General features: G+C 49.0%; 1 protein-coding gene across 4 annotated transcripts in view; it reads right to left on the bottom strand.

Annotated features, from left to right (window-relative positions):
- Positions 1-13,227: 13,227 nt before the first annotated feature.
- The window catches only part of LOC149352026 (uncharacterized), a 28,675-nt gene continuing 22,623 nt past the window's right edge, over positions 13,228-19,279 (bottom strand). For 2 of the 4 annotated variants that reach the window (XM_089581248.1, XM_089581251.1), the window contains 3 exons: positions 17,974-18,290; positions 14,183-14,234; positions 13,228-13,454 (listed from right to left, as the gene is read on the bottom strand). In XM_089581248.1, the coding sequence (XP_089437374.1) occupies positions 14,223-14,234; positions 17,974-18,290 (329 nt within the window). In that variant the 3' untranslated portion in view covers positions 13,228-13,454; positions 14,183-14,222. The remainder of the gene's footprint in view (positions 13,455-14,182; positions 14,235-17,973; positions 18,291-19,279) is intronic. The other 2 variants (XM_089581250.1, XM_089581249.1) reach the window with 2 other exon arrangements.

The raw sequence follows: 19,279 nt of genomic DNA, 5'->3' as shown, positions 1-19,279 counted from the left end.
TAAGCGTTGTAGTCAATTAAAACTGCGTATCAGCGATTATACTGCAGTTTTTTTTTTACGCCTCACTTCTTACACGTCACAGCAACCGTTCGGTTGATGAAACCGAAAAGAAGAAATTTATAAATCATTTATCGTGGAAGGGAATACCACTGGCCGATTAATGTTTAGTGCAGCATTGGAAGAAAACACTCAGCTGAAAAGGCGTCCATCCTATTTGGCGACTTCACTGATGAATCGAGGTATCGACGATACAGTATCGAGTATCTGCACTGGAAGTCAATTTCGGGTCTGTAACTTGTATCGGCATCGGAAATACAATTTTTGAGGGCATCGGGTATGTGTATCGAAAATGCTTTTTTAAAGTATCGTGCCCAGAACTGGTGTCAAAGCGGGCAGAGGACCTGCCTGTGCCGAAGTCGACCTTGGTGGGGCTGATTGGTGGACGCGTAAGATAGACGCGCGCACCTCCACCATCGGCTTTGCAAAAAATGAGAATAGCCACCACGAATTCTAAGGCTGTCCTTTTATACTAGAAGACGTCTGGTCACGCGCATCGCGGGATTGTGTCGGTCCATGCGTGGAGCTAAGGAAAGCCAGGTGATTCGGAGCGCTGATATGAATGAACGCTGTATGAAAGCAACTATTTTAAATAGTTTCTTTCGAAAGTCCGAGGTGACCAGAATGACAGTGTCGTCCACGTATCGTAGTCAGGTGAAAATCCAAGAAACCGTTCGCCAAAATTCTCGACAGCAGCGAAGCTGCGTGTAGAGCACTGTACAGATGGATGGTCGGATGGGCGGTCACATCGTTCTCGCGTTATACACTGATTCGCGCCCCTCCAACAGAAAGAACGCAGGAGGCGGACATGTCTTGTGAAACATTGCCACCCGAGTCTTACGGCCCCTACAGTACCCGAAGGGCAACAAACTCAACACAAGAACATTACCAACAGAAATGCACATAGACCGAGTTCGTATACTTTAAAGCGAAAAAAAAAACAAACGAAACAACACAAAGGACAGGACATAGGATTATTTAACAAGTGATATTTATTGGAAAGTGCACAAAATACACCCGAAATGAAAATACTAAGCATGCTCAAGTAATACGCACTTCGCTGCAGCTCTACCGAAACATGCCTCACGCATGCGTCCTCTTGACTAAACGCATGGAAAGCCCCTTTAATCCCTCCTACTTTTAGATCTTTGTGTTCAGACGAAGCACCGCCGTCACACAGACAAGGGTCACTATACACTCTCAGCAATGCGCAGCTTCACAACACAATAAATGTGTGCCACTCATTCGCCTAGCCCGTTCAAATTCCTTTGAAAATATAGCATGTCCCTTGTCCAGCAGCAGCATGTATGACGGAATCCATCCATGCTATTTCACCGCAGACGGAATTACGGACACAAGTGCGGGAGTTCGACCTCTCACCAGAGCAAGAAACACGCTCCGACCTGAGGTTATATTATGGGGTTACTCCGCGTGCAGCCGGCCGGGAAGGCAAGCTTCCGTGCCACCTATGCGCGGGCGTTCTCGTGTCCCCAACCAGTGGCGCAGAGTCACAGCCACGGCGGGTTCGGACGAAGTAGGCAACGAACACAGTACGCTAGGAAACCGTTTATTAACCTAGCGCCAGGCAAAGCACACTGCGGAAGAATGTTCTATCCGATAATAGATGGTTCAGCAGCTTACCAAGTCGTCGTCGACCGGCGATGGATAGTCCGAGAGGCGCGGGCAGGACGCGGGGTCGGCGGGGTAGTCGGGCAGTCACGCCGCGGCAAGAGAGAGAGACTAGAGAGCCTTTGTTCCCGCACGAGCTCTCCTTAAACCCCTACGACATTGCCCCCCCCCTTGAGCAACCGGTTGCAATCAAGAGTCGTTCACCCCGTCCCTAAGGCGCCAGGGCGTAGGCGTGACGTCAGGTCCGAGCTAGGGGTGAGGAGAGTGGCCGCGTGCCCCCCCTCTCCCCACGCCCGGCGGCGGGCGCTTCGTCGCGTGACTCGGCGCGGGGCGGCGAGGGATATCTGTATATCCCACAATATATACCACTCTTGTTAGCTTTGCCTTATTGACTAAGTATAGTCGTACAAACACAACTCCTGTGCCGCAGGCTTTGCTGTCACTAAGTTTCATAGGTCAGTGACCTCACTCGGGCTCACATTCAGATCATGATCTGATCTGAGTCGTGAGTGAGTGAGTGCGGACTCACATTCACAGCATGGTCGTGAGTGAATCCGGACTCCCGTATCGGTCATGATCTGAGTCGTGAGTGCGGGCTCAGATCATGATCTTTGTTATCATGACGATGGTGTGCGCTGGGAGTTTTTTTTTTCCTCCTCATTTTCTGACAGCGCAAGGAAGGAAAGATTACTGCCGCGACCAAGGACGCATGAGGCCGAGGCGGCCTGGCGATGTCTGTGGGCGACTGAAGATGATGATTCCGTGGAAGATGGCGCTTTGCATCTTTAGTTTACGTGGATGCGGTAATGAGCCGTGTGGGGATGTGTCAAGATGAGTGAATGAGTCCAAATTATTCGAGTAGAAATGAGAGAGCTCAAATGAGTCGTGAGTAGAAATGTGTGAGCCCAGACAAGTCGTGAGTCGTAATGAGTTGTTCACCCAGTCTTGAGTGAACTCAAGTGAGTTGTGAGCAGTTTGAGGCTATGAATTCGAGTGAGTAGGGGCCTCTGCGAGTGCGAGCTTGAATGAGCCCGCAGGTTGACCAAACAGTTTTGAGTGAGCCTCAGTGAGCATCTGTGGTTTTGCTGATATATGCTAAGTTCATCAATCCATAGGTTCCAAAGCAGGCGGCTTTTGCATGAGTGTTGTGATCCTGTGCGGGCGAGCCAGCCAACCACACTATTTTTTTTTTTTCAGTGACTCTTACCCACACTGTTTTGGAAGCCGCCACTCGGCATTCTGCCTCCAGTGGCTACCAAGGCTACGGTCAACGCGAGATACTGGACCACTCCCTGCTGCGGTGAGTGGCATTGGAGACACTGCGGCACTAAACGCCCTCACCATACCGGACCGTCGTATGCTCCCGAACAGCGCGGAGGCGCTGTGCATACATCCAGCAGCCCTCATCCAGCAGGTCCGCAGGGCAGTTCAAGCCAGCGGAGCCCTGGAATAAGGACCTCACCCATAAGCTCAAGGAACTCCTCTTTTGTTTAATAGACTTCCTCCTCCTAAATTTCTTCGCACCTACAGCGCAGCGCGTTTAGGAAGAAAACCTATCAGGGTGATGCCGTCTGTAAGGTGCCTATCCGATTCCAAGGTACTTATATAGCAAACGACAATGATGTATTCAAACTACAAGAACGCGGCTGTCCGCGTCTCGTGGAGCGCGTCGTCCACCACGGCGAGCGCGAGCAATGTCACGTAGCGGACCGACGAGGGTGTCGTTATCGCCCTTTACAGAACAGCAAAGCAGAGACGAGAGGCCTTAGCTGGGAGCGCCTCACTTAGGAGCTGCTTTCCAAGCATTGCATTCGGTGCACACAGCTCGTTTGTCCAACGGGGCAAGCCTTCGGCCAAGAAACTCGCAAACGAATGCGGCATTTTCGCACCTCATGTTCAAATGCGGAATCCGGTATGGACTTAAGGACGCGTGCATGAATAAGCCGTCTGAAGGCTTTAATGATAGCGTGTTGATTAACGACTTCCTCCCAGAACACGTCCATTTTTTCAGCACGTCGTGTAATTTGAGCGCTGAGCGTCTGAAAGAGGTGTGCAACATTCGTTACGATGCGAGTTTCGAGGTCGCTCCTGCCCTCAGCAGCAGTGGACCTGCCGGGGTTTCAGGAAGAAACACTGAAGCAATACATCCAAGTAGTACCTGTAAGGCCAGACATCTACCTACAAGAACTAGGAGCCAACACAACATCGACCCTTATGGGCTATTACACCATTCACCTCCCAGATATGCCAAAGGCGGCCGCTTTCGTGGCCAAAGCCATCATGGTCACTGAAAAAGCCTTGGAGGAACACGACATAAATTACAAAATGACTAAGTCATCCCAAACAAGCGCGGACGCAAGGGCACCATCATCCTGAATGTCTACCCCCCGTCCGCCGCCTGGACACAGCCGACTTCACAGCCATCATAAATGAAGCCAAGCTAGCCAGCTAGCACCAACCAGCTAGTCATGGTAGCAGACTTCAACGCGCCCCACTGCGATTGCGGCTACAGATCTAATTCACACGCGGCACCACCATAGCCCGAGCCAGAAATATCCAGGGCATTGAAGTCCTCAAAGACCCGCTTTATCCACACGGGAGGGCAACAGAGTCATGCGAGACTGATTCCGACCTTATCATAATTAAGAACATTGCTGAGGCAACATGGACCAACCTAGGGGAAACCCTCGGCAGCGACCACTACATCCTAAGTACATCATCTTCACAAGCGTCTGACAGCCAGAGTAACGAACTGGACTCTATCCGATGGTCCCATTCAGAGAATGAACGCATTCGGCAGGCCCACAAGACGGCCACAACAGAAGTGCAACGCACGCCCACCACCCCAGCAGTTCATCACCACCTGCTGAAATTATGGAAGATGCGGCCCGACCTTGTCCGAAGCTGGAAGCGTCAGCTCCTGAACCGCCCCCTCAAGATCCGTATAGCACAGCTCAGGAGAAAGCCCAAGATTATGCCAACCAGCTTTCTCATCAGAACTGGCAGCAGTTCTGAAAGTTCTGGCGCGGCGCATTAGGAACATCCCGCACGGTGGCCATTCTCCGCAGCCTGGTGGACCCCATGAAATCCCACTCAATCTTCAATCGAACGCTCAAGAAAATTGATAGCATCTACCCAAGGGACGACGCGGACCTTCTTGACGTCTTAAAAGCCAAACACATCGGCATCGCCTCTATTCCTCCCAGTACCAAGATCTACACAGGCAGCCCAAACGCGAAAATGGACCCGCAACACGGCAGCGGGGGCCTACAAGATCAACAACACCTTGATCCGCAACCTGAGCAAACCCCAGATCAGGACCCTCACCACATACATCAATGACACCTTGTGGGAGAATGGAGTCATTCCAAAAGATTGGGAACACTCTAAAATTATAACGATTCCAAAGACTGGCAAGAAAATCCATCCTGGAAGCTCTCTGTGACCCGCCGCGGTGGCTCAGTGGTTAAGGCGCTCGTCTACCGAGCCGGAGTATACGCTTTCGAACCCGACCGAGGCGGCCGCGTTTCGATGGAAGCGGAACGCAAAATGATGTCAGTGCACGTTAAAGATCCCCAGGTGGTCGAAATTATTCTGGAAAACCTCCACTACGGCACCTCTTTTTCTCTTCCTTATTTCACTCTCACCTTCCTCCCGTCCCTTACGGCGCGGTTCAGGGGTCCACCGAGATATGCGAGACATACTGCGCCATTTCCTTTCCTCAAAAAAAAACCAATTTAACAAGCTCTGTGTCTCTTGTGTCACGTCGTGCCTGGGCAAACTCTACGAGCGCGTAGTCCAGACCAAGCCCCAAAATCACATTGAGAACAAAGACCTCTCCCCCCCTACCATGATCAGTTCCAGAAAGGGCCTCTCAACTCGAGACGCTTTCTGCTCAAGGAAGAAGTCCTCACCAACATTCTGAGAGGCAGTGAGCACATCATGGCACTCGACCTGAAAGGCGCATTTAATTGTCTCTCGTGATGCCACCTTACACGAACTCAACGGCCTTGGTTGCGGCGCCGAAAGTTTTCACTATATCAACTTTCGTAAGTAGCCGGACGGCCACAAGAGGCATAGGCGACACACGATTCGGCATACAGAACATGCCCAACAAAGGTAAGCCGCAGGGTTCCATTATATCACGCCATTCCTTAACACAGCGATGATCGGTATTACGCGAGCCCTGCAAAAAGTTCCCAAAGTCGGCTACATCATATATGCCGACATCACTATCGGGACTACTCGAAGCTCCCTAGCCCAGAAAGAAGCACCCCTCCAAGCAGCAGCCAACTGCGTCGAAGAACAGGTGGCCCGCTGCGGACTCCGCTGCGTACCTGACAAATCAGAAGTCATCGCATCCAAGGATACGGGTACAAGTCCCCGGGAACTCTCAGTATCCTCGGATGGGCCCGGATCAATGAGGTGCCATTCATCCGGATCCTAGGCCTTTAGCTACAATGCGACCGAAAGGCAGCGCATACCCTGCAACTCCTCAAGACCACGACACAGCAGATCTACCGCATGATCTGCTGCATCATCCGCAATAAAAAAGGCATGAAGGAAGACACGTTGAGAATGAAACAGGGACTCGCCTTTAGACGCCTTTCTCACGGGCTCCTAAAGGCAGACATCGCCAAAGTCAACGCCATAATCAGAAATGCATGCAAGAATGCTTCTGCACTACCTCCATACACAGCCAACAAGTGCTCGGACGGCCTCAGACTCGCAACACCTTCGAAGAAATCCGAGAAGCGGTCCTCTCCCAGAAAGAACGCCTCCTGACCACCAAAGCCGGACGCACTATCTTCAGAATAGGCACCCCGGTTGACCTTACCATACATACCAACGAGGAGATGGAGCCTGCTCTCAGAGCCCGCGTCCAAGTTGCACCACTCCCAAAGAACATGCAGAAGCACATCCACGACGGCTGAACACCCAGAGAGGATCCCCTCAGCAGGACCATGACACGCTTCGAACGCCGTCTATGTATACGCGACGCTACACCAAAACTCCAAAATGCAGCTGCAGTGGCGCTAGAGTCCAACTCCCGTGAGATCATCAGAGCCTCTCTCCCAAACTGCACACCTACCAGAGCGGAAACAGCAGCCACTGCCCTAGCCGTCCATCATCAGACTCGCAGTCGGCGAGTCAGCTTTCCCTGTACAGCAGACTTCCAAGACTGTTGCACCAATTCTGGCGAACGACCAAACCCTAAACTCCACCTGTAGACATCAAGTTAGCTGGACTCCCAGACACGAGGGAAACGAGGCCGCAGATTGAGCGCCTAACCTTCCCTCTAACTACGGGCAACGCCTTCAGCTCCTCCGAACACGAAGGCAAGCCTATCCCCCCCAACACACACAAGCTCAACGAGGAAAAGAGTAGGGACTGGCGACGTACAAACACAAACCTTCATGTATGTCCCAATTTCGCCAGAGAGATAAGAGACGTCTGTCCGTGGTGCGACGACACCCCGAACACTACCATGTAACGTGGGGCTACGTCGGGCCACAACAGCCAGACATACAAACACATCCCTCCGAGGAGCAGTGGGAGGCTACCGTGTCCAGCTCTGACCTCGAGACCCAACGCGGACTGGTATCCTTGGCAAGAGCGGCAGCCAAGGCCAATGGGGTCCTGAAATAAGGAATTGTATTTTTCCTCACGTAAATCTTTTGTCAACCTTTTCTTCGACAACGATAGGTCATCTACGACACCATCGAGGGTTTATTTTGCAGCGACAAGGCGCAGCCGCGCCGTCGTCATGCCAGAACTTTCTAGGCCACTCGAGAGGCAATAACGCTGCAGTTTTCATTGGATTCGCATACTGCCGCGTGCTTCGAAGTGCGCGTGGGATGACTGCCGCCCTTCTTGCCACAAGAATGACAGGCCTCGAGCTATTCGGAGGGTTCAGTCGCGCAGAAGCACAGCATCAGGCTGCAGCCTGGAAAGCATGTGCACAGATGCTTGAACACCTCTCGATTCACAGTTCACTCACTTCTCCTAGCAGAAGCGACGGAATGCGCCGATGTACCAAGGTGGCTTAGCTGTAATCTCAATTTCTCTCGCTGAAATTCATGTGCCGCGATGGCGGTGACACTGCTTCGATATTATTTGTCCTTTGCATTCGATTATCCAAAGAATACTCTAAGCCACAAGTGCAGCTCATCATGCGACCAGCGTTATTTCCTACAATTTACGAATAACAGCCGTTCAACATAGCTACCGCAAAACCGCTGAGAAAAATGTGCGAGTCATCCGCGCACCTGGCGGGCAAGCTGAAGCCAATTTTAGTTGATTTTTCTTCTCTAATATATGACAGTATACATGTATTACCACGTGGTATTCGCCCGCAACCGCTAAATAATTTATTATAATTCAATTTCTTCTTTGATGATGTGCCAGTTTCAACAATCGAACGATGGCCGTTACGTTAAACGCCGACTTAGAAAAGCAGCACGAAAATATGACAGAGAATGTTTACTGCATTCGAATCAGTGCGAAAGCACGGATTTTTTTCTACGTAGAAAACGACGATGAGCGGGCAGTGCCGCGGAACGGAGAGCTTCTCGGACATACAATCGGAAAAGACGCCACGCATCAATGATTACATTGCGGCGTTTTTTTCCACTATGGCGTGTCTGGTCCTGGGGCTAATGGTCCGTCGTGTGATTCGCATTCTACGGAGTTTGCGGAGAACAGCAACTAGTTCACTGGCTTTCTGAAAACCAAGGGCGTTAGGCATAAGCTGAAGGGCTCCAGCCCCCCCCCAAATCCTTCCGAAATTTTTCCGGGGGAGGGGGGGATCAATAGCATGCAAAATAATGGTACACATCTTGGTACACATTTACACATCTTGTTAATTTTCTGGAGGATAAAACAGAGCACGGCTTCCGAAAGTTTTTCTCTTGTGACATCTTTCCTTCACTTACGACTCGCACTTCATTTGGACTCCGCTTTTTCATCTGACTGCATATTTCTTGACTTTCCTAAAGCATTCGATAAAGTTAACAACTCACTGCTATTACATAAAATAAGTGTGCTGAACATTGACCCTGCAGTTCTTAACTAGATCCGCGTATTTCCTTCTTCTCGTGTTGAATTTGTCAGCATTAATGAATGACGCTGATTCCTCTACTGTACCACTTGGTTCTGGGGGTTCCTCAAGGATCAGTACTTCGCCCCCTTACCTTTTTATGTTCTATATTGTTGTGAATGGCCGTTCCCCTCTGTAACGTACTCTGTATCCTGAGAGTAAAATAAATAAATATCTCTAGCCGAGGGGCATGCCCGGAGGAGGGAGAATGGCGAATGAAAAATAGAGAGGGTGCTAACTGCCCCCCCCCCCCCCCCCCCCCCTTCCCGGCAGATTGAAAACTTGGCGCCTATGGCGTTAGGGGAAGCGGGAGAAAAGAAATGGCTGGGGGTTTAGCAGCGCTAAGCACGCGGAATATTGTGCGAAAGCACGGTTTTCGCATGCGGACACCACCGCCACGTACCTCACAGCGCGAGTGAGGTGTCCACTGACCCAGGGAGCCAGTTATGCGCCTTTCCTCAAAAGCAGAGGAGTCTAAACCTTTCGCTGGCTTTCAGAACAGGAAAGGAGCATAACTGCAATTTGTAGGTGGCCGCCACCGCCTCATTGCGTGGGCGCCCAGCCCCGACCACATATGGCGCATATTCAACAGCGCCGCTACAACGCCAAACGCGCGAAGCAACAGGCGAACCTCCGCGATAGATGGGTCACAGCCGCCTGGATCGAGCGCGCGCGCTCGATCAAGGCGGCCGTGGATGTATGAACGCACTAACACGGGCACACATTTGGTACGGCAGGCAGAGAAAGCATCACAGCACAAAGCTCGGGAGGTGGCCGGCCGGCGGGACAAAGGATCGGGCGTGTGGAAGGCGGTAAAAAAAAAGGGGCAAAAATGAAGAGGGTTGGCACGGCGCTTAGAACTCTGGGATACAACGCGCGCGAGTTTGGAAGCAGAAGCTGCAGGCGAGCATGCGCCATAAAATACGCCGCCGAGGGAAAGATAGGCATCATGCAGAAACCCAGTCATCTGCTTAAAAAGAGGAGTGGCAGGCAGGATATGGGCTGCTGACATGCTGCATGGCTTTCTCGCATCGTTAGAAAAAGCTCCGCGCAAACGCGAGGCCAGAATGAGCGGTTCTGCCCATGCCATGCCTCCTGGCGTCGCAGTTAGTAGTGAGGGAAGAGTCATCTTTCCCCTCTTTGGGTGCAACAAGATCCCTTCAGCGAACTCTTTAACTTTGCTTCTCTTTTTTTTAAGAGTATGTGTAGTGTAATCCACTTATAAGGATCAAATTCTTCAGATTTATCAATTCTCCTACTGCCCCTATGTAAAAGGAAACCCTATAAACGATAAAATGATCGCTGAAATAACGGTTACGATAGGATTCTGGCCGCCCGGAAGGTGTTTGCCAACAAATGTCAGAATATATTTATATTCTGAAGGAAATTACGTGAAAACTCTGCAAGCGGACCGGCGTGGCGAAATCTGTGAGGGGGCTTTGCGTACGGCCTTGGGAACCAAGGGTTATTTACCTCCTTGAGGTTATCATTGTCGCAATCGCTGGAGGGAAGAGCTTGCTTAGCCGCCGGGGCGGAATTTCTTTCACAAACGTAATTTCCGCCCGCTTGTGCGTTCGTTAACTGTGAAACATGACACCAAGCGCAATGCGATATCTGGGAACTCACCCTGCCCCCTTCTACACATTTTTTCTTTTTAGTTAGTTTTGCCGAGCTCGTTCCTCTGCTTCGCGCGGTACGCAGCGCGGATCTTGGCAGCGCGCCGAGATGCTGCGCACGATAACATTAGACACTTTTAGTTGCTGCGTACGTAGCGACATTGCGTACGCAACGCTCACTACGTTCCGTACGCTGTAAATGACACCCCCGTCACACTTATAGTTGGCCGTACCGCCGCAGAGCAGTCGCGTAGCGCATTGTGTTGTGTCGCCATCTAGTGACAAACACTGAAAGCGCTGTAGCGCTCGGCTGAACATTTTTCAGTTTCTGACAATATGAATAGTATATTAGTTTTTAATGGAGGAAAAAATGTATAATGTTTAAAGAAGTGCAAAAGTAGGCACATGACTAAAAAAAATTATTCGACAGGTGCGGTTGCTATGACGATAAACGTACACAACGTCAGTTAGGCTTAAAAGGTCAAAAATCGCCTCATTATCTGAAAAACAAGGGGCGTTTGCCGCTAATATTTTTGGCGTGTGGGTGAGAGTAGACAAAATAAAAGCTAACAGCACAGTTTAGAGCGAGCCATCGCATTGAAGAAAGCAGCGGCGAAGTGAAATCGGTCCGAAGCGGGCGAGATGGTCGCCGCCATGTTTTCTACGCAGCACGTAGCGTCCCGCGTTGCATAGAGCTAGTAGTAGACAGTTTTAGCTGTGCGTCCGCAAAAGCTGTGCGTACGCTACGGGCGCACCTTGCGCGCCGTGCCACCCGTCCTGGCAACGACAGTTTTAGTTGGGAGTGGCTAGCGTAGCGCCCGGAAAGCGTATGACACAGTGGCGCCATCTAGCGACAGCAAGTCAAAGCTTCTGAACTGTGTGCTGAGGAAACTTTTTCCTCTTTTATTAATGGCAGTGGTGGTTGTATTCGAAGGCTTTGTTTCTTTTTTAATGTAAATCAATTGAATCAAATGAAAATATAAATTCTAGCGCAAAGCTAGAGAAGTACTTTACCGCAGGTCGTTGCTATGACGACAGTGTACGCCGTAGATAGTTAGGCTTAACAGCAAGAAATTCTTGGATTTATCTAAAAAACGATGACTATTTGTCACATATATCGTTACGGAGGGGTGAGAATGCACAAAATAAAAGTGAATACAACCGTTTAGAGCGAGCTATCGCGTCGAAAAATGCAGCGGCGATGCAGTATTTGGTCCGAAGCGGGCGTGCAGGGCGCCGCCATGTTGCCAACGTTAACCACGCAAGCCACGCAAGCAACGCAACGCAAAGTCCGCTGGCTTGCGTACGTACGCAAGACGCACGGACCGCGCTTGCGTTCTGCGCATGCGCTCTACGGTCCCCGCAAGCTCCTTGCGTACGCTAAGCCCTTGCGGACGCACAGCTAAAACTGTCTAATATACCAGCCGCGTTGCATACGCTACGCTATGCTTTACAGCGGGCGGGCGTCCGCAACGCGCGGCTAGATACGTTGCGTTCTGCGCATGCGCATTCGTTACCCGCGGTGTCGTTGCGTACGCAAGCTCACTGCGTCTATTGCGGGACGATCTTTTGACGAGAGCTCCAGCGTGGGTGGCTCGCTCTCTTGGGTGCGTGTTTCCTTTGCAACGGGGCGTAAGGCATTATTATACACGGATTACCACGTGGTATCCTCCTACGACCGCTAAATAATTTATAATCCAAGTTCTTTCTCGTGCTGTTTCGGTTTCAACATCCGAACGATGGCTGTGACGTCAGAGGTTATAGGTCACGTGAGGCATGATAAACTTCTATGTAATCGGTGCTTCTACATACGTTGTCATTCTGGCTCTTGAGGAAAGCTGGTTTCACTGCAGGGAATTATAACGATGAAGCAACAATTATATCGCAGGTTTTCCATGCGTCACGTGGCCTATAACCTCCCCCCAGTCATTGTTCAGCTGTTCAAACCGAAACAGCGTTCCAGAAAAATTTTGCGGTTGTAGGCAAATACCACATGGCAACTCATGCATAGCAGTGTGTTCTGCATCATTATAGAGAAAACATGCCACCAAAATTAGGCGTCCATACTCCTTTCACAGAGCGCAGAGACGCTGTGCGCCCTGGACAGGAGCGCCGGTGGCTTACGCGCATGGGGGAATAAGTGGGTGCGTTTCGCTTTCAGTGCGAAAGCACTCATACGATCTTCAGAGCCGTGCTCGCGCAACGCTCGTTGCCATAACAACTGCGTCGCCAAGCGGCAAGAATTCGGCCCGGGCCTCCACCAAAATTTGGGCTTGGCAGAGTTCACAAAAAAATCGATATCCAACCATAAATGACCGTGCCCGACACCTCTAAATTTGGCAAGAGTCATTTCCAAAAATGACAGCCATGCGACCCCCACAAATCTACCTATGATGATTTGGACAAAAATCGATGCCCACCAATAATTTGGCATGCCAGACACGAGGCGACCTCCAAATTTGGCCCGGCCCACGCCCAAAATTTCACCTTGGCTGATTTCAATAGAAATGAATCTCAAACGTTAATTCAGACACGATGGTGACCTCCATATTTGGCCCTGATCATTTCAAAAATTTGGTCCGAGCCACCCCCGAAATATTCATAGCTTTTAGGTTTGTGCAATCTCATTGCGATGGTGTCGCTTGTAGAGTCACCATTTACGTCACTGCGCTTTCGCATGTCACACATTTGCTTAAAGGAGTTTAGCCCCGGATCATTTTTTTTTGCATTTTTTTTTTGCCAGTCGAGGTTCAATGATAACCGGTGATCGTCACAAGTGGATTGCACTATAGTTGGATGGTTTGGAAACAAGCAGGGACAAACAACTTGGCTCATTTTGTCCTTTAATTACACCACACAGATGATGTCAAGCTTCCCTTGCGTGCTGGATGGAAACTTGTAATGGCTCTGGGCGTTCAGTGCATGGCAATGTGAATTGATTATGACGATTTAAACAAACAAATGCCTCCGATGAAAACAAGGAACGCTAGAGTCACGGATGTGGCGTTTATGAAGATGCGGTAGCTTCCTTCACTGTCTACTCAATCTTCGCCCTGCAAGAGGATGGAGAATGTCCACTAAATCAGCACAGGAGTGGACAGCACGGCACTCAAGCACACATCCACTGGGATGCTCGTTACAGGCACAGAGTCACCAGCCACCCAGTGTGTTCAAAAACAATGCTAGACGACTTTCTCAAAGGGCCTCTGTAATTGCAACCACTAAATATTATTAAGACTTCAAGCATCACTGCTACCAACAGGCACTTCATAACATTTGACAATGGCTGTACATGCACACTCAGAGCCATCTCTGTGCTAAATGTCATGATGCATGCAGCACGATCTTGCCTGTATAAGCTATGGTCGCACATATTCACAGAGTATTTCATTGGCTGCTCTTGCAGTCTGTTCAGACAACACAAAGGCGCCATCAAGCACTCCACCAGTCAAAGCAAGTTTATACTGCCCAATGTGCACCAACAGTGCATCACATAATGTGAAGGTACTAGCAATGCTGGCCATCACAAGGCGCCATACAAGATAGCCCCACCCTACTACAGAGGCAACTAAGGCTAAAAAACCACTAATGCCTCGGAGGAAGCAATGCTAATCTGAGCTGCTGGTCACTCTGTGCCCCCGCTTCTAACACAAGCACTCAGACATAGCACAGTGCGGCATACACACGAACTGACCCACAGTTAACTTTCCACACACACACACAGAGTAAGCCACAAGAGAGGAAAGTCGCAAAGAAAGCCGTGTTAACAAGGAAATCTTACATGCACCTTGCCGTCCAAGCAGTGGAGACTTGGCCCTTCATCAATAATAAAACTGGAAAGATTAAAGTTATGGCGAGTCAACCATGACAGGCACAGGCAGGTTTCATTGCACTGGCAGTTGTTCACTTGTTTATAATGTCCCATTGTTCTTGAAATCAGATAGATCATTTACTGCAAAGCACATGACATTCCAACGAAAGGGACATTAGTTTCAAATGTTTCAGTTCGTCCTTGCCACATTGCACTGGCCGACCACAGCACTTGATAGCATTTGGCACTCAATCAGGGGCAGTTATATAAATGGTGGCCAAATAATGAGGTCTGCATAGGCCCGTTTCTCAACCAAGTTTCCTTAAACCAAAAAAATTTGACTTTACAGCAAACACTTTCACAAGGGTGCAAGTGCAGGATTGATGATGCTTTTCAAGAGCAACTAGGTCAACAGCCATGCTGTCACTCATGGCTGCTTACCTGCTCCAAGCATGCTAATCAGAACTTAATTGGATTATATGATGAAAGCTAGCCAATAGAAAGAATAAAGGTGAGAGTAGGAAATGAAAGTGCCATCATGCTTTCAGTCAAGACAAACATGCAAGCAGGAGTGGAAAGCGTATGGGCAAGTAGGTCTGACATGCTTACGAAAGGAGTGCCGAGTAAAAGTAAAGCACTGTGTACTGCAGTCCTTTTTTAAGCATGGCAAGATGCTAGCTGCAATCAAATGGCAGCCTTGCTTGTTACCAGACATTCAACAAAAATTCAGCCAAAAAGAAAGCAAGCTCACAAAATGCAGAGAGCACAACAAGGAAAAGGGAACAGACACATGCAAAGTTATGCTAGAATTAGCTTTTGACACACTGTACTGGTAATTGAAATGAGAAAACATCCAAGTGCAACAGAAACATGCTGCTTGGGATCACGGAAATTAAATGAAGCAAGCTAAATGCACTGCATCACTCGGCTATGCAAACGAAAAATAAAAAGGCTACTAATAAACTTGTATGGCACTAAGCCCGAAAATACCTTCCTGCATTTTTTCCGGTGAATAAAGCCCAAGATAAGTTAGTAACGAAACAAACTCCTGTAGAAAATGTAAGCTGCCACTGAAGTCAATATGAATGCTATACATATCCTGCAATGCCCATTCGGATCCGCACTATCATGATTTGTAATTAAATAAAGAACAGCTCCCCTAACAGCAACATTAATACCATTAGATCCATCAAACACAGTAGCTTCCCACACGTGCTCATTTGTACCCTCTATATTACCAACCCGCTCTGTTCTGCCAACATTTTGGAAACAAGACAGCTAACCAATCATGACATCTGCAGCTAACTGCAATTTCCACACAGCTTAATATTGTCAAACCTGCTTATAGCGAACACCAAAAAAATAGTTTAGCTAACCAATCATGACATCTGCAGCAAACTGCAATTTCCACACAGCTTAATATTGTCAAACCTCCTTATAGCGAACACCAAAAAAATAGTTTAGCTAACCAATCATGACATCTGCAGCTAACTGCAATTTCCACACAGCTTAATATTGTCAAACTTTATTATAGCGAACACCAAAAAAATAGCGGAAATTCACAATGTAAAATTTTATCAAAAATGCAAGACCAGTGCAATTTAGTCACTGAGGGGCGGCAATGCAGGCAACCCCCTCTATACTGCTTCACACTTAGCGTGCAACATTGTGGAAACTACTTAAGTAGTGTACTCAAAAGCATATCACTCATACTTCTTAAAGTCTCAGTGGGACAAATCATGGACCAGGGTTCATTACTGAATCCTGCGATTGCAATTTTCACCAACTGTGAACAACTTGTACGGCGCAGACGGAGTCACACGTCACTTCTCGGTCAGTGGCAGGACACAAACAAGACAAGGGTAGAACTAAGTGCAGAACATTGCCAGTCATGTTACTTCAGCTTTGTGAAAATTAAAGGTGCTCCTCTGAACTTTGGGTGTACAACGAACTACTTTTCGGGTGGGGATAAAGCCAGCGTGAAAGGCGCACTAGCTTAAGCAATGTTGCATGTTATGTATAAAATGGAATGCAGGTAAAAGAGCGGTTACAATGTTTATGTCCGTTTTAAAGGCACTTGCAACGATTCCTGAGGCCACAAAAAACAGAGCGCTAAACAGCAGTTAGGAAAGCTTCTTCGCACAGCACTAAGCTCTCCACAGCGGCAGGCCGAATGTCACCCAGAGTTGATTCCCCGCATTACAGCAGTGTTGCATGAAAAACTGTACACTAGAATGAAATTCAGCACTGTTTTCACCTCCGAGTCTGCTTTCCGCCCGCACCTCGATTGCTATAGTAGGATACAACTGAAAACAGCAGTTAACACTGGGCCAATGTCTGCGGTGCCATGTATTACTCCGTTAGCCAATCACATCAGCAAACGAAATCAGCTTTTTTGATATTTGACTTTATTTAAAGAAGGCAGGTATCAAAATTCTAGACCCTATAATTTTTTTCTTCTGAATAGTTTCTTGTTTAGGTAACAAGAAAAGTTTTAACAACAGATTATTTTTCTTGTCGTGGAGGAATTTTGTGCGGCAGTCCTGAATGCGGGCGGAGCCTCACTGTAGACTTAAGTCGTACCTGACTATAGCAACTTTTCTATATAAGTTTTTTCACGAATCACTCGCAATAATCAGAGCCAACCGAATATGCAACAATATGAGTCACTGCCCAACTGCGCACCGATGCACTGGCTTATGGTCCAATACCATGCTACGCTCTCTATCATTACAATTAGTGCCAACACCCACTGATCATTTTGCACGCTCATAGACATTGTGGTCCCACAATTGCAACTTTTCAATTGTTCACGCTCACAAAATTTCAAAATGGCGGCACCTATCTGCAGCCAAAAGGGCTGGCCGCCCAGTGTGATGGGGGAGTTGAAGCCAGGCACTAGCATTGATTTTGTCCCATGATACAAGACAATCTCAAGGACGCCATCCACTACTTTTTTTGCCATTTTTCTCATCAGTGAAGCAGCACAAAGGCTTGCACTTTCGTGGAAAAGACAGCCAGAGAGGTGCACTTTCGAATGAGACCAAACAGACCACATCATAGCGGATGGTTATGGTTTGGTTTATGGGGGGTTTAACATCCCAAAGCGACTAAGGCTATGAGGGACGACGTAGTGGAGGGCTCTGGAGATTTCTAACACCTAGGGTTCTTTAATGTGCACTGACATCGTACAGTACACAGGACTCTAGCATTTTGCCTCTTTATCGAAATCAAACCCACGTCTTTTGGGTCAGCAGCCGAGCATCACAACCACTGAGCTACCGCTGCGGCAGATGGTTACGAAATGCGAAGATTTATTTTTAAAATGGGTATCATTTTAAAATGGGTACCCTTTTTCGAGAGTCCCTAAGCACAGACAGCGAGCTTACCTGCCAATTTTTCGATACCTACGCAATTCTCAGACCCCAAACTTCACCTGTAGGTGGAAAAGATTTCGCAAAACCAAATGCGACAACATTAAAAAAAAAAATTTTTTTAGAAACTTCTTGCATCAAAACAACCCCAATCAAGTGAACCTTCAATATATTCTTTTTCTGGCACCAATATTCCAGCTCCACTACCATATACGCCAATGCAAGGATACATCTGTAAACATCCAACAGCGGAAAGAAAGATGCCGTGCACACGCACATACACACACACACACACACACACACACACACACACACACAAAATGCAGGCACTCTGAACAGAACAGCCGGGAAAAATATGACAGGCAGGCAGTCCAGATGTTCACTTACCCCAAAGCGTCCCCCACGGCCTCCCCGGCCCCGGCCTCCACCGCCACGACCTCCAAATCGTCCGCCGCCCCCTCGTCCTCCGCGGCCGCCAAAGTCTCCTCGACCTCCACCAAACTTGCCCCCTCCACGGCCCCCACCACCCCGACCCCAACTGCCACCACTGTTGCCCCAGCCCCCGCGGCCACCACCCCAGTTGCTATTGCCCCAGCTTCCTCCCCCTCGGCCACCTCCGCCGCGGCTGAAAGAATTGTTACCACCCCCACCCCGTCCCCCTCGGGACTGGCCACGAGACTGGTTGCCACCTCGGAAGCCACCACCTGCAAAGCAAAGAGCACAGCAATTATAGTAGAGCACACAGACCTAGCATATTTATGAGTAATACCCCTGCCACACGGGCACTTTCGATCCTCATTGAGTCAATGCTCATCGAACTCAATGCAGATCGACGGTTGTCACACGGCCACCTTCAAGCGCAATCGAGCTCGATCCTGCTTGACTCGATGCCGGCCCCTCAAGAGTGCTCGAGGTTCCAAGCACAATCGAAAGCACTCTCGCTCTCACGAAGCTATAAAAATAAACGCTAGTTCACAAAACAAAACTACAACTGTTGTTGTTGTAATTGATTAAAATGCAAGACAGAACAGTTTCAGGCACTATGCCTGCTTATATGCAAACATATTTATAAATAATCTCGACACCACACTCCAAGCTTCGTCGTCAGTGTAAACAACAAAGATGGCGTCCTCCTGCTCGTCGACGCGCAAAGTGTAGAGCGAGCGCGAGACAGCTGCTCTCATCGACTGCTGGCTAGACCACCTAGATAATTTGAGGCGCCAGAAGAGAAACACCGTAGTCTACGCAGAAATCGCGGAGGCGTTTCGAACCCTCGGGTTCCATCGCACAACAGCAGATACAGAGGTGCGTCGCACGTCTGGCTACGGATTTGGCTGCCGCTACCCCCGACTGCACAGTGTTGCCGGACAGCACCTTGTTACGGCTGTTGGAGGAACATTTGGCGCCACCTAACACACATGAGGGAAACTTCTCAAGGAGCATTGAAAATGCCGTGTAGCACCGGATGTTTCAAGCGCGCTCGAAAATCTCGATACAGATAGAGTTCAATGAGCATTGAAAGTGCCCATGTGACAGGGGTATAAGACATAGGAAAGTACTGTCTAGTGGCACACTACACCTGTAGTATGGTTACAAAAGATGGTTGGTTGGTTTATGGGGTTTAACGTCTCAAAGCGACTAAGGCTATGAGAGACGCCGTAGTGGAGGGCTCCGGAAATTTCGACCACCTGGG

The sequence above is a fragment of the Amblyomma mixtum genome, chromosome 3 (genome assembly GCF_055824585.1).
Source record: "Amblyomma mixtum isolate Tamu chromosome 3, ASM5582458v1, whole genome shotgun sequence".
Taxonomy (NCBI): Eukaryota; Metazoa; Arthropoda; class Arachnida; order Ixodida; family Ixodidae; genus Amblyomma; species Amblyomma mixtum.
Note: the sequence above shows the minus strand (reverse complement) of the source record. Positions and strands in the feature narration are given on the sequence as shown.